This window comes from Lepeophtheirus salmonis, chromosome 4, assembly GCF_016086655.4.
Source record: "Lepeophtheirus salmonis chromosome 4, UVic_Lsal_1.4, whole genome shotgun sequence".
Lineage (NCBI taxonomy): Eukaryota > Metazoa > Arthropoda > Copepoda > Siphonostomatoida > Caligidae > Lepeophtheirus > Lepeophtheirus salmonis.
Genome location: NC_052134.2, coordinates 49,279,259 through 49,293,482, shown reverse-complemented (window position 1 = coordinate 49,293,482; position 14,224 = coordinate 49,279,259). Strand labels below are relative to the sequence as shown.

The 14,224-nt window shown below is 32.3% G+C and overlaps 2 protein-coding genes across 2 annotated transcripts in view; both read left to right on the top strand.

Annotated features, from left to right (window-relative positions):
* The first annotated feature begins 5,605 nt into the window (after positions 1 to 5,605).
* LOC121116124 (uncharacterized) lies at positions 5,606 to 9,088 on the top strand. The gene is made up of 5 exons (XM_040710353.2): positions 5,606 to 5,899; positions 5,966 to 6,086; positions 6,155 to 6,508; positions 6,575 to 6,918; positions 6,985 to 9,088. The coding sequence occupies exons 1-5, from the start codon at positions 5,717 to 5,719 to the stop codon at positions 7,750 to 7,752; spliced, it is 1,770 nt and encodes a 589-aa protein (XP_040566287.1). The 5' UTR covers positions 5,606 to 5,716; the 3' UTR covers positions 7,753 to 9,088.
* A 1,860-nt stretch (positions 9,089 to 10,948) lies between these two features.
* LOC121116123 (uncharacterized) overlaps positions 10,949 to 14,224 on the top strand; it is a 78,668-nt gene continuing 75,392 nt past the window's right edge. The window contains exon 1 of the mRNA XM_040710351.2: positions 10,949 to 11,453. Within this exon, the coding sequence (XP_040566285.1) occupies positions 11,441 to 11,453 (13 nt within the window). The 5' untranslated portion in view covers positions 10,949 to 11,440. The remainder of the gene's footprint in view (positions 11,454 to 14,224) is intronic.

Sequence of the window (14,224 nt, the reverse complement as noted above, 5' to 3'; positions counted from 1 at the left end):
ATTCCTAGGGCGAAATATTATAGAACATTTGCCAATATCTCAAATCAATGAAATTGCAATTAAAACACAAAAACCACAATAGGAAATACATTATTCGTCGAATTCTATAACAATTCCTACAACAAATAATACTAATTCTTGAGTGGACTAATAATTAGTTGATCATTGTAATGTAGCTCTTGGCACATTACATTGGTAATGGGCAGTGATGGGCAAGTTAACTTATCTTTTTAACTAGTCAAGTTAAAGTTAATTATTATTCTATTTTTTTATAAATAGTTGTAAATATGTTAATTTTGATTCTTATGAAAATTAACTAGTCAAGTTAAAGTTAATTTCGAGGGTTTTTTTTAACTAGTTAAGTTTAAGTTAATTAACTTTAAAGCAATTTAAGTTAAATTAACTCACCAAACCTCGGTTAAGTTTAAATTAATTTTGATATAAAAAAATTACTATTTAAGTTAGTGCATTGAGAGATTTATCAAGGCTTTATAATAAAGGTTATTCTGTCGGTTTCTCTGGCTGAAATTTTCCCACTTCCAATTGAACGATCAAGAAAAAAATACAAACTCAAGTTACTACTAAAATTGAAGTCAAAGACAGCTAAAATTTTAGATTTTTGAGTTTCTATCTAATTTTAAACTATATGTAAAATTATAAAAATATCGGAGATAATATTAAAACGACATTTTCTACGTAATGAAGTTAAGTTGAAAAAACAAAAAACGCTTTTTAACTAATTAACTAGTTAAGTTAAAAGTTAATTAACTTAACTTATTAACTTATCTAAGTTAATAAGTTATGTTGCATTAACTTACCCAACTCTACTAATGAGAGGGCCGATTTTTTTATTGATGATCTAGTACAAGGTACTGTTTTCCTAAACTGTATCAATATTTTATTTAATGACAATTTTTATGAAAAAAAATATTTTTATAAATTTCTATAGAGTGCTTTTTTAAGAAGATTTTTATATTTTCAATGAGACCTCCAAGTAATCGAAAAACAAATCCTAGAATATCCCATCATTAGTGACTCCAAAAGTGTACATTCTTCGAAGATTCTCATAATATTTCATATTCCTAGAAGTGTGTGATTCATTTTACGCCTCTGAATTTAAGAGATTAATTCAATTGAACGTCGATGACTTTCGAACAAAATAAGATAATCTGAACAAATTATATGTATTAATGCATTTTCACGTGATGACGGCATGATTGATCTTTTCTGATAATGCAGGTTTACTCATACCGCATCTAGGTACTTAGGATCCGGGTCTAATATCTGTATTATCTTTACCTGGGTCTTCTCGTACTAAATCTTTAAAATCTTGTCAAAATTTTGAAATTAACGATATTCTGTATTTAATATTTATTTGAATATATAGAGGGAACAAGGCATGCAAAAGACTGTTCCATTGCCTTCAGCTGTTTACTTTGGCATGATATAGGGATACATTCGTTATCTTTTTCGAACTCGGGATTTAAAATTGTGTTTTCTTTAATAGAGATTGACTGTGTGATTTGTCTATGAGTGCACAGAGGAGGTGGAAGCGAGATATATGGCGTTACTGAACTAAGACCCTTGTTAATATCAACTGCCTGTTATATGGTCCTGGGGGAGAAAATGAATTAGTTCTATAAAGAGAAGAACATTTTTATTTAAAATAGCTTTAATCCAGGGATCATATTGTAATTATATTTAAATTCATATATTTATTTATTTATTTTATTATGCATTTTTAAAATTTACAATTCACACGAAAATAGGCGATAATTCTTCTTTTAGAGGGAGATGTTAACACTCCCACGACCTATTAAATAATGAACAAAAAAAGAAAAAAGAGCACACGCAACACCGGTTTTTTTTTCTAATCGGTAAACTAAGTTTTTTCTTTGCAATCCCTTTTTTAACTGTCTGAGTTGAATAGGTGTAAATAGTTTTGAATTTCCCTTTTTAAGTATTAATAACGCTGATCCAGCCATAAATTTAATTAGCTGAATAGATATTCCTGTAAATAAAATTAAGATGATGCTTCAAATAGTTAGAAATGTGCTTACTTAAATCAAGTTCATGTTTTATCCCATTCGATTATAACATATTTACAATTACAAAAAATTACAACAGCTATATCAATTTTTTCAAAGTCATCATATTTATTCTCCGTCTGCTTAACTAAGCCAAGCAGCCGAGTAAATATCTCTGTCACCTTTTTTGAAAAAAAATAAATCCAAAAGTAAAATTTTTTTGTAGAAAATTGGAAAAATTAAATATATATTTCAAATATACAGCTTGATATTTAAAAAAATTCAAAAAATCCACAACAATTCATAAAAAAATTAATTTTTGTAAAAAATATTCAAAAATTCACAGCTGTTAACAAAATTTAAATTGTTTGGAAAAAAAATTCTAAAATAAAAATGTATAAAAAACAAATTCAAATTTAAAATTTTTGAAGAACATTTAAAAAATGGATAGTCATTTACAGAAAATTAAATTTTTTGAAAAAATTTTTTTTTTCTAAATTATTAAAAATTGTCTAGTAAAAAGGAAAAATTCCAGCCTTAAAAAGGAATAAGTAAGAATCGGAATCGCAAATTAAGTATTATTTTCCCGATGCCGATCCTGATTCCGGAAACACCCGATTCTCCGATTCCGATTAATCGTCCCATCACTAAATCATTCCTTTATACCCCCGTGAAACACAGATGAATTTATTTAAGTATTTATTTCAAGTGTCTACGTTTTATTATTTTCATTTATTAGGGTATCTGGACATCACTTATTTTTTAGGTACGTATTTAAAAAAAAAAATTAATGTGACAGTTCTAAATATTTTGGCACTTTAATTAGGGTGACGGTTTTAGCCTGTAGAGGTTAAAGAGGGGGAGGGATTGATGTACACACATGAATTTATGAAATAGTGCCTGAACAGGAGTGTTTAAAAAAATGTATAAAATTTGAATTTCAAACTCTTTTTGTAACTGCACCTTGAACAGCCCTTTTTTATTCGGTCCAGTGTAGTCTTAGCATGGGACCGATCTTTAAGACTGTCAGTTCTTCGGACTATCAGTACAAGAACTCATAAAAAAAAACAAGAAATGATGATGAGTGAAGTCATAAACGATCGAACTTTATAAGTTTTTATGACTGATATCCAAGACTGAACTGGACGGGACTGTGTCTTCAGTTCTAGATAAGGACATACACAACCAAGGTTGTGCCCTTATCGTTGTTGCGGTTCTAGGGGTTTAAGTGGTTCCGGTTCTTGAGCCGCTAGAACCGGAACCGACAAAGTCCAACAGAGACCGCAGTATATTTCTTATCTGTCTCGGTTCTTGTGCTTTTGTTCCTATATAAAATGTATAAAGAAAATGCAATAAAGTAAATTAGCTTTAATCAATTTTCTGAGTTTTTGAATGCAATTGCATCGTTTCCCAATCATTTTTTTTTACGTCGACTCGGTCATACAGTTGTATCTGAGTTCCAAATAGCTAAGGGCTTCTTATGTATCTGGAAAAGTGGTTTTAGGTACCAGACGGTGTAAATAAAAGAGGAAAGGGGTGGGGTAGATTATGGATCCAGGTCCACTACTAAGCTTGCCGATGCCCTATAATATGATAACTATAATATTTCTTAAGCCAGGGCTTCCCAAACTTTACTATATCAAGCCCTCCTAAACTAATACATTTTTAGCTGATGCCCCCTTTATACAAAACATGTGTACAATCTTCAATTATCCATATTCTTGCACCCCTCTCCTCTAGCCTCTCTTCACGTCCCCCCTGTGAAAACCATTGTCATCAGCAGCCTTAGTTTTAGGGACCCTTCTGGAACTTGAGGCACTACTCACTCTACGTGGTATAAGGTATCGGCGGCCCTGTTTGTATCTAATATCATTTCCTGGGCGCGAATTTTCTAGGGACCCTCCCTGTTTTAAGACCCATTTACCAAACTGAGCTTGTATAAAAAATAACTGAGACCGATAAAGCTGAACCGAGGCCGAAACCGTTGAAATGAAAGAACTGAGGCCGGGACCGATAGAACCGCTGAACCTGAACTGAACTGAGAAAACTCTGAATTGATCATTATTTTTCTTTTGAGGATCCCCTGACGCTCCAGACGGGAAGTAAAAAGGCGACATGGCCGGGGAGAGGACAATTGATCACCCTAATTAAGGGGGATGGGAATGTTGTTAATATTTTGATATTAATAGCATTTAAGAATACCTAAATATTAATAAATTTTGATTCTAGTATATTTTTTATCGTCTTTCTTTTTAACCCACGAAAAACCAGATTTATCAAAAGTCCTCCAACACTCCAGAAAGAAGTTAAAATAGAAAAGTGGGTAGAGTGGAGATTATTTTCAAAATATTGGGTCTTTGAGTTCTTAAAATTTTCCTTTTAGTCTAAAAATAACATAAGCTCGTTGTCCTTGGCTTCAAATGACGGCAAAGATAATTTCTTTATAAAAATGATTTTTACTAAATTTTCTTTGCAAACATTTATTATTGTACATATATTTTTTTTATTTATAAAATTTGGTTATAAAGGTATTTTCCCTCAGAATTAAGGTCAGAAAAAAGGTAAACAAAGAAATCAAAATTCACATTATTTTGTTTCTAAGTAAAAAATATGTTTATTAGCAAATTTACGCTAATGAAACAAAACTAATTAAAACAAAAAAGTAAATTTTTCAAACTTTAAGGCCGTTAAGCTACATCTAAATATTTTTCAGAACGACTCAAAATTGAAAATGTTATATTTGAACCAAAAAGGAACATTTTTGAGAACCTAACGACGAAATATTTGAAAAATTTAAAAACATACTCTATCTAAACGGTGAGGTAGCCTTAAAGGACTCAAGGGACCGGACTCATACATAATTATGAATTACGATACAAAATATAAATCAAACATAGTAGGAAAATAATGATTTTTTAAAACAAATTGGAAAATATAATAGATACATATATTTCACACAGTATACTAATAATAATTGCTCCTCAAACCATCACTAAAATCAAAAACCACATACATATTTGTTCTTCAATTGCTAACTCAGATGGAAAGATAATGGAGGCAAGAATCATAAGTAAATATCGGGAATTTTACCTAGAAAATATTAATCTACAAATTAGCATCCCATTCTGTGGAAAAGCTTTTAGTAAAGACTTCAAAGACATCCAGTCAATTATCAACTATTTGAAAAGTGGATTAAATGTCATTGACATCCCCTCCCCCCCTTCATCATACTATACAGTACAAACTATGCGTTTAATTGCGTCAGATAAATATATCTTAATAATATTATTCATATACCTACATAAAGAAAAACAAAACAACATCCATATATGTAGTCGAAGACCGGCTTCTCGTTCTAAACGTTTGTCAGTTTAAATTCTCAACAAACATTTTTTTATCTAATTAAGGAACAGAGGGGGGGGAAGTCAGAAGGTCCTTGAATCCGTTAGGATGAACTTTCCTTTTTTTTCAAATATTTGGACCAATGAGAGAGGAACAAAATTTGAAAATAGCGAATGAGAGTGGAGGTTAATTAAAGAGACGGGTAATATGACTGCGAGTGTGTGGTGGTAGGGGGGAAAGGAAGAAAAGGAAGAAAAATAAGGAGAACTGTCCGCCATCTTTGTTATTTTTTTGGATGTGTAGAATCAAGTGACAGTGTTGAAATATTTAATTTGTCTGGTTTAGCCATGGCTCCGAGCATCGGATTGAATCTCCGAGTTACGGGATATTGTAATCAGGGGGGTCGTAAGTATATGGAGGACGTATTTTCTGTGGCGTATCAACAAACGGAGGATGAAAAGGATTTGGAATACGCATTTTTCGGAATCTTCGATGGACACGGAGGACGAGAGGCGGCGCTGTTTGCAAAGGTAGGGAATCATCTCCTGCTCAAACCTCTTCTTGTGCATTTCTATAATTCCTTCCCCATTTTTCAGGAGCATTTAATGGACTTCATTGTTCGTCAAAAAGGATTTTGGGGCTCGGACGACGAAGGAATCCTGAAGGCAATCCATGACGGATTCATTCAAACGCATCAGGCCATGTGGAAAGAACTAGGTAAGTGGCTGCTCTATGCGCAGGATCCATACCCTGGATACGATCTAAACGCCTCTTGTTTGTTATAGAATCCTGGCCTCGAACTGCCTCCGGCCTCCCCTCCACAGCAGGAACAACCGCATCCATTGCATTCATTCGACGCTCTAAAATATATATTGGGCACGTTGGCGACTCGGCGATCGTACTTGGGGTTCAAGATCCCGAGAATCCCAATGTTTGGAGGTGTGAGCCCTTAACGAAAGATCATAAACCTGAGAGCGTTGAAGAATCTCTCCGAATAACTCGCTCTGGAGGAAAAGTAATATGCAAGTCGGGAGTACCCAGGGTCGTTTGGAATAGGCCGAAAATGGGGCATAAAGGCCCCATTAGAAGAAGTACTCCTATTGACGAAATACCATTTCTCGCCGTTGCACGTTCTTTAGGTATTGAAAAACATTCCATGGAGTGAACGACAGGACTAAAGTTTTATTTTTCTTTATTCCTAATAGGTGATTTATGGAGCTATAACTCTGAAGAGGATGTTTTTGTTGTATCCCCAGAACCAGACACTTATGTTTATCCTATAGACATTTTGAAACATCGTTGTTTAATATTGGCAACGGATGGAGCATGGAATATGATTAGTCCTCAGCAAGCAGTATCTCATGTCTGTCAGGCGGAAAAAGCTAACGAGCAACATACGTTAAATCCTTCTCTGATCAGACAATGGATCAATCCTTCTAAACATCTAGTTGATAAAGCTATAGAAAGATGGAATCTAAATAATCTTCGAGCTGATAATACTAGTGTAGTTACGGTTATGCTTGATCCACCAGGACCTCCTCGTGCTCTAGTGAGTTCATTTTGCATTTGTTTTATGGTTTCATTCAATTTTCTTTTTTTCCTTTACTCTAACTAGGTCTTAAAACGTCAAAGGGAATTAGCTCAATTGAATAACACTAATTCTAATATTGTGGATGCTGCGAGTTCAGCTCGAGGCAGTGTTGCATTGGTAACCAACACTACGCCTGAGGATCTAGGTGTTCCATCCACTCCTTTATTACCTCCTCCACCACCTAACTCTACTCCATTACCTCTTGCAAGCTCAACTGTTCCTGGAAACAATAAATATTTAAAAACTCGATCTAATGGACTTATTGGAGCACCTGAAAATCAAGATGATGAGAATCTGGTTCAACCTGAATCTAAATTACTAAAAAACTTACAATCAAATGAAAAATGTCAGGATAAAAATGTTCCTTCTGCGTTAAGTGGTTCTAATAATTCAAGTCAAACAACGACAACGAAGAGTCCTTCAGGCTCTTCCTCACCCTGTGATGGAGCAATTCAATGTAACGAGATTTCTAGTAGCGATGAGTCACCGTCAAATAATCGATCCTTAAAACAACGTGTTCTATTCAAGAAACCTCTAAAGGAGTCCTGTATTTCTAGAGAATTAAATGCACTTAAAATGGATAGTCAAGGAGTTCAATTGCGACGACGTCTTAAGAAGCATAATTCAGAGTCATCTAGCAATAGTAGTGACACTGAAAATGAAGAACACTCAATAAATCGTCCTCCACAAAAAAGAATACTTCGTTCATCCTCCATCCTTCCGTCCTCCGAATTTTCCACATTAGCTTCTTCTTGTTCATCTCCATGCAAGAAAAAAAAAGACTACTCATGAAGTTCATAGGAAACACTCGGAGGGAGAGGAGGAAGAAGATGAAGGTAACACACATTTTTTACGATCATCTCGAAAGTCACCACTGAGAGGTCAAAAAAGAAAGCTGCGTGGTCAATTTGAACTTCCAACACCGTCCAAATCTCTCAATAACAACATTGTATTAGCAACCAAACAACCCGTTGTTACGAGGTCGAAAAGTGCTCGTGTCCTACAGATAAAGAAATGATAATGATTACGACAACCAATCATCATCATCATCACTGGATGATCCCTCCCCCCCATGTAATCTATACTCGCAAAAAATAACATTTTACTAATTCTATGACCTGTGATCTGCGTTTTTATGTTTTATCAAGTCTTCTTCACTCCTTTCGATAGCGCTAACTATAAATACATACGTTTTCTTCATCTCGATGAAGTAGTATATAGACCACATATATACCTATATATGTATATGATCAAGCAGTAGGGTGCAAGATTTTAAATACACGACGCTGCAACACTTCGTTTTCTTGAGATACTTTCGAACTTATATTTATGTCAATTATTATATATATTTATATATACATACATACATTATCCTCTCTCTCTTTCTCTCTCCAAAACTGTTCAATTGTAGAAGAATACTACTTTGCTTTTTCTATATTGTTGATTCTATTTTTTTATATTATTATTATTAATACTTATTTTTAAAATTGATTAAGGTTTTGTTGTTTAGACACGGAATGATACATTAATCATTACAAATACCTACTATTACTATCGCCCAACAATTACTTTTTACTATCTATGTATGTAGTAAGGTGGAAGAGGATTATCCTCGCCTCTTTCTTCCTCTCTTTTAATCCTTGGAGAAGATAAATTAACTTTTATCAATTATGTTTATATCAATCTATATGCTACAAAACCATTATTTTTGCATTGAGTGATGAAAATCAAATTAGTAATACATATTATAATATGAATAATATCTCACTTGTCAGGCATCTTATTATGAAATTATTATTTATACTAAATATATATTTATACTATTTTTATCTGTTCAATATAATAATAATAATGATAACAACACCCCCACCATCCCCGGAGTAATGTATTGTTGTTGCGTGCAATCCGATCTCAATAGCGAAAAAGTATAAAGTAAATATTATTATTATCATTGTAATAACATGAAAAATCTATTATTATGAAGATAAAAAACTAGTACTACTACAAGCAATAGCAAGAACATTGACTGGTGTGGAACTTCATAGCCAGTAGTCGACTTTACTCTTATCTTTCTGTATATGTATCCTTTTTATAACGCATAATATATGAAAATTATCAAATACTCCAACATATTTTTAACCTCTCAATTATTCATGTGTCTTTCGGCTCAAATCTTGGGAAGAAGTCCTTATAATATTTTAAGGATAGTCGAATTTAGGGTGGAGGCCCTAGGCCATGTAAATTTATATTCAGTTATCAAAAAAGAATACGAAACGTTCATGGATAAAATAAACTTATGTGAAAGTGAGATATATCAATAGTGTTACATAGGTTATTATTTATTTAGTCCGGTCCTTTAGATCAGACTTCCGGTCCTAGAACAGATTAAAAAGGAAGAAATAATGTTGAGTGACGTTATCAAGGACTGAACTTTATCAGTTTTAGGACTGATATGCAGGACGGGACTAAGGAACGACACAACACTCAATTTCTGGTTAATGATCAAGGATTCTTATTACGACGATAAATCTGACTAAGTGTAGGGATATTCTAGAACAAAGGTACTGAACCCTACCATTTTCATATGAACAATTAATGAACTAATTATAATTGATTAAGTGGACTGTGTCTTCAAAAACATATTTATGTACCTCCTCCGAATCCCTGATACTGATTCAACGAACCTCTTGGGTACGGTAGAACCCAGGATAAGAACCACTGTTCTAGGAGTACTTTATTTTTAGTTGAGAGTATTATGATGGTTTTCGATTTTGTAGGCATAGTTGAGTATTTAACCTAAAATTTCTTTGGTTAAATCTTATACTATAAAAAGTTTATGTTAAATGGAACAACCTTGCTCAATGAACAATTCGCTTGGGAGAAATTAATCATTATTCTATTTAACTTAATGTGCGTAGGTTCGATACTCAGTCGTTCCTAGAGAAGGAAATATAATCCATGGATATGGACTTCAAAGATAATTCCTAGATCACATGGAATAATCGTAATACTATAATGATTATATTTACTTAATCAGTGCAACTCCATTAGACCAATTAAAGGAACATTTAAAAAAAAGTATTTTAAAAAATAAATATTATTTTCTCGTTAAATGTGATATGGAAATAATTTATTAAAAAAGGCTAGAATAGAATAAAATAAAGGAAGATTTTTCTTTTAAAGTAAAGAAAGAAAAGGCCTCTGAACATTTATCTTATCTCTGGGCCACTCACGTTAAAATCGATTTGCACTCTAAGTCGAGTTGCGAGTCTTAGCTTTCGACTCTTATGTCAAATCTCGAGTAATCTTTGATTGTGTGCCATATGTCTTAAAAATGCGGATTCGAGTACTATACCATTGAATCGTCTTAGTTAAAGATTTTTATCGTAGAAAATCCTCATCAAACGATGGTTTTGAGTTTCGTCCCGGACTAATTAAGACATTTTCAAATCAATCTCAACTAATGAGGTTCTTGAGATTATATATGGTTTTAATACAAATTTCACGATCCCACAGTCCCTACACAAAATTAAAAAATATTAGCTCATTAGTGCTCATAAAGCAAAAAAATCAAAATTGTCGCAAAAATATATTGAAAGTACGTGATTAATACACAAATTCATTAAATAATAGTTAATAAATGAGCAGTTGTCAGCCGTAGCTACTTAATTTTTCATCTCTTTTACACATGTTTAATTTATCGACTCGACTCAACTCGACACATCACTATTATTCACAATTGCACCAAGTACGTAATTCTTGCGTAAAGTAAATAATATTTTGTACAAAAAGTCAAAGAAGCTTTCATGTAAAAAAAAATATATTAAAATTTCCTTTGTAGCAGAAATCTATTATAAATTATGTTACGTCCAGTAGTGCCGCTGCCTTGCTAAATATTATATGTTTTTTTCGCAAAAATGAGAGTAACTATTATTTTTGGCGATTGTCCAACTCTTCAAGCTTTAATACAAAGTATGAAAAAGCGCCTGTATGCCCGAGGAGATACATGGGCGTAGAGTTATCTTTTTCCCAAGCACGATGTCGCTTTTTATGATACCACAGATGACGTCACTATATGGACTTTGTTCTTTTCTCTTATGTCGTATACGAGAATTTTCTTCCCTTTGGAGAGTTTACTTTGTTTTTAATTCATTTAGAAGGTGAATTCATGGACGCAGCATAAGTTAGTCAAGGAGAAATATTCAGTGCTCCTAGCGGACAAAAAAAAATATCACCTTCCACAAATATTCATCACGTGGTCTTCGTTTCACTACGTTGTTCAAAAGCTATATCCATGTCTATCCGTACTACTAGTTAGTAGTTATTACTAATAAGTAATGAGATATACTAAAAATGATACTGATGCACTAATGTGAAACTGATAAGGGGGAATTTGTGATAAGCTGGATTAATATCAATATAATTGTGCCGTCTTCTATGGATTTGGAGCATATATATTGATTACAATGACTTCGAAGAAATGAATCGCAAAAGTAAGAGCTGTTTAAGAATACATTTAATATATAATTATTAATGTAGCTGCCTATTGGAAACAAAAAAGAGAACATAAGATAACACTGAGCTAATGTTCTATATATATTTAATGATATGAATCATTTAAGAAAATAACAGGAGCAACATTCTTTGTACTTGATTTAAATAACATTTCAAATTGATCTTTTCCCACTTTATAAAGAAGGAAGTGTTGCAAATTGTCAAATATTTCAATCCAATACATATTTCTATTTCATTTAGGTACTATGATTATAAAAACTAATCTATGTAGATGTTAAATATGGGATTATATATTTATTCAACGATTGTATTTTCGTTACTTTATATACTTTCTCCTTATAAGGATCATGAATTGAATATATTATGGCAAGCCAACGATATACAATCAAATCCGGATAAGAGAAAAACTCACTTAAAAGTAACAAAATGCTTATAATTCCGGAGCAGTAGTACTTTGGGACGTAAATTTTATTTGCTTTTTCTTAGAAGGTTCGTTCAATTTATATTGAAGTAATTATTCTTCTTGTTTATTTCCATCTCCACCTTCGTCGCAGCTGCTTATAGCTGATTTAATGAAACGTAATGACAGTTAGGCTGCTCTTTTCTGAAAATATTCTTCAAACTGTCAAGAATAATAACTTGATTTGAGTTACTTTTAACATACTCAAAATGCTCCGGATTATCATCACTGCTTATCTATTCTCGTGACCAGTGATGTTAAACGTCAATTGGTAGCATTGTTTAACTCGCCCCTTGTTTTTGAGTTGGCAACCTGAAGAGATAGTTTCGTTTTCTAAGCTTCTATTTAATTCTTGAGGAGTGAACTTCCTTTTCTTCAACATACAAGCAATCATTGATATTATATTCATAAATTTTAATAATACTATAATGGAAAGGCGCCCGGATTTTAATAGTTGCTACCTGAATATATGTTTTTTGTTTGCTCATGAATGTCGCAGATTAACGCTACGGAGTTATAATTGTTGGGCTCGGAGTAGAATTGAGGATCGTCATCATTGAAATTCCTGCCTATATCCCCGCTAGTGCTAATGTAATGAAATTTCATGACAGATAAGCTGCTCTTATCCAAAACATTCTTCGAACTGTCAGGGTGATCACATTGATCTTCGTTTTCTTTTTTTTAATTTTTCTGTAAAATGATGAAAAGAGGACGGTTGGCCACCATAGTCTTATATAAAATAGTGTATAATGTCTTAAATATTTTGAGTGATCATATTTTGATTTCCAAAATAGAGGACGCGTGGTTCTATGATCCGTGACGATTTATAGAGTTAAGGGGAGGGGATTAATGTTAATATTTTGACATAATAATCAAATTTAAGAATACTTAAATATCAATACATTTTCATTCCACTTTTGATCTTTAAAAAAAAATTATTTTACTTTTTCCATAATTTTAATTTCACTTTAATTTGAAGTAATATCGACTTAACTCACACAAAAACCGTAAACATCATGAATTTAGAAAAAAAGAAGCTCCCATTCACCAATGGGACAAGTACATTTAAACAAACTTAAGTAAAATACACAAGTACTTTATTAAAATTTAAAGTAGAAGTATTAGGATTATTTTTTGAGGTATTTAAGTAATTTACAAATACTTGCAAAGTATTTAAGTAACATAAAGAATACATTTTCTTATTGATTTGTCTCAATCCTATTTTATGAGTTAGTTGACTTTTATAGGAAGTTAGCTGTGGAATTCCTTACAAAGAACACAATTTATCGTCCGAAATGGAGATGAAAGATTTAATCATGTTAAGATGATAATTCTATCTTTTTATATTGTCTAATCAAAGATTCTATCTTTGAAGGCAATCATTAACACTTGTAGATCGAAAGTACTTAAGTATTTATAAATACTACTTTTTAAACCAAGTAGGGCACTCGTGTTTTATGAATACTTAAATATAATTACTAAATTATAGGACATAAGGGCACTTAGTTCAAGTTTAATTGGCGTAATTAGTTTGATAGCGTAATTAAAAGAGTAAATAATATCTTAAGTATGATAAAAAAACAATATTCTTATCACTAATATAGGTAAATTGTATACTAATCAAAAAAATTTCGATTATTTTGCTTTAATGCGACCATTAGGTCCCACACATAGTAGATTTTTTTTATTGTCCATTAAAAAAAACAAAAACAATCTAAATGACCAAACTTTTAATTTCTAAAAAAAATAAAAAAAGATTCCAAATTAAATTCAAATTTTCAAGAATTAAATATAGAAAAAAACTACGTGTTTTATCTTTGCCCATGTCAAGCTAAAGCCAGCTCAGACTCTAGTTATTATACTTATCCCTTGCCAAATAGGGATTGACCCCCATTCAATGCGTTTCGTATAGTGCTCTTTGCAATAGTTATAGCCCCCCCCCTAAGTCGTAACTGGTTATTTTTCATTGACATCGAATCCTACTGCACTAAAAATTGTGCCCACTCTAATTACTCATAGAGAACTTGCAACAGAGGGGCATGGTTATAGGGCGGATTTTTAAATTTACCCTAGGGGGAGGACGTAAGAGCTTGAAATTTGTTCTAGTGAGGCCAAATTGTATTTATTTACAGTGATTCTAATTGGGAAAATTTTGGGGATGTTAAAAAAAAAAGAAACGGAAAATCAATGTGGTAACTCTGAAAGTTTGAATAATGTTTTGTAAAAGAGGAGCTTATTTGTTATGACGTTTAATTAGATCAGCTACAAGCACCTGCCACTAGAGGGGAG

What these genes read in the sequence shown, in the direction of transcription:
- LOC121116124 (XM_040710353.2), top strand. Translation starts at nt 5,717, where the DNA reads ATGGCTCCGAGCATCGGATTGAATCTCCGAGTTACGGGATATTGTAAT. An exon ending in GGCCATGTGGAAAGAACTAG is followed by an intron (nt 6,087 to 6,154) that starts GTAAGTGGCTGC and finishes TGTTTGTTATAG; the next exon opens with AATCCTGGCCTCGAACTGCC. An exon ending in CGCCGTTGCACGTTCTTTAG is followed by an intron (nt 6,509 to 6,574) that starts GTATTGAAAAAC and finishes TATTCCTAATAG; the next exon opens with GTGATTTATGGAGCTATAAC.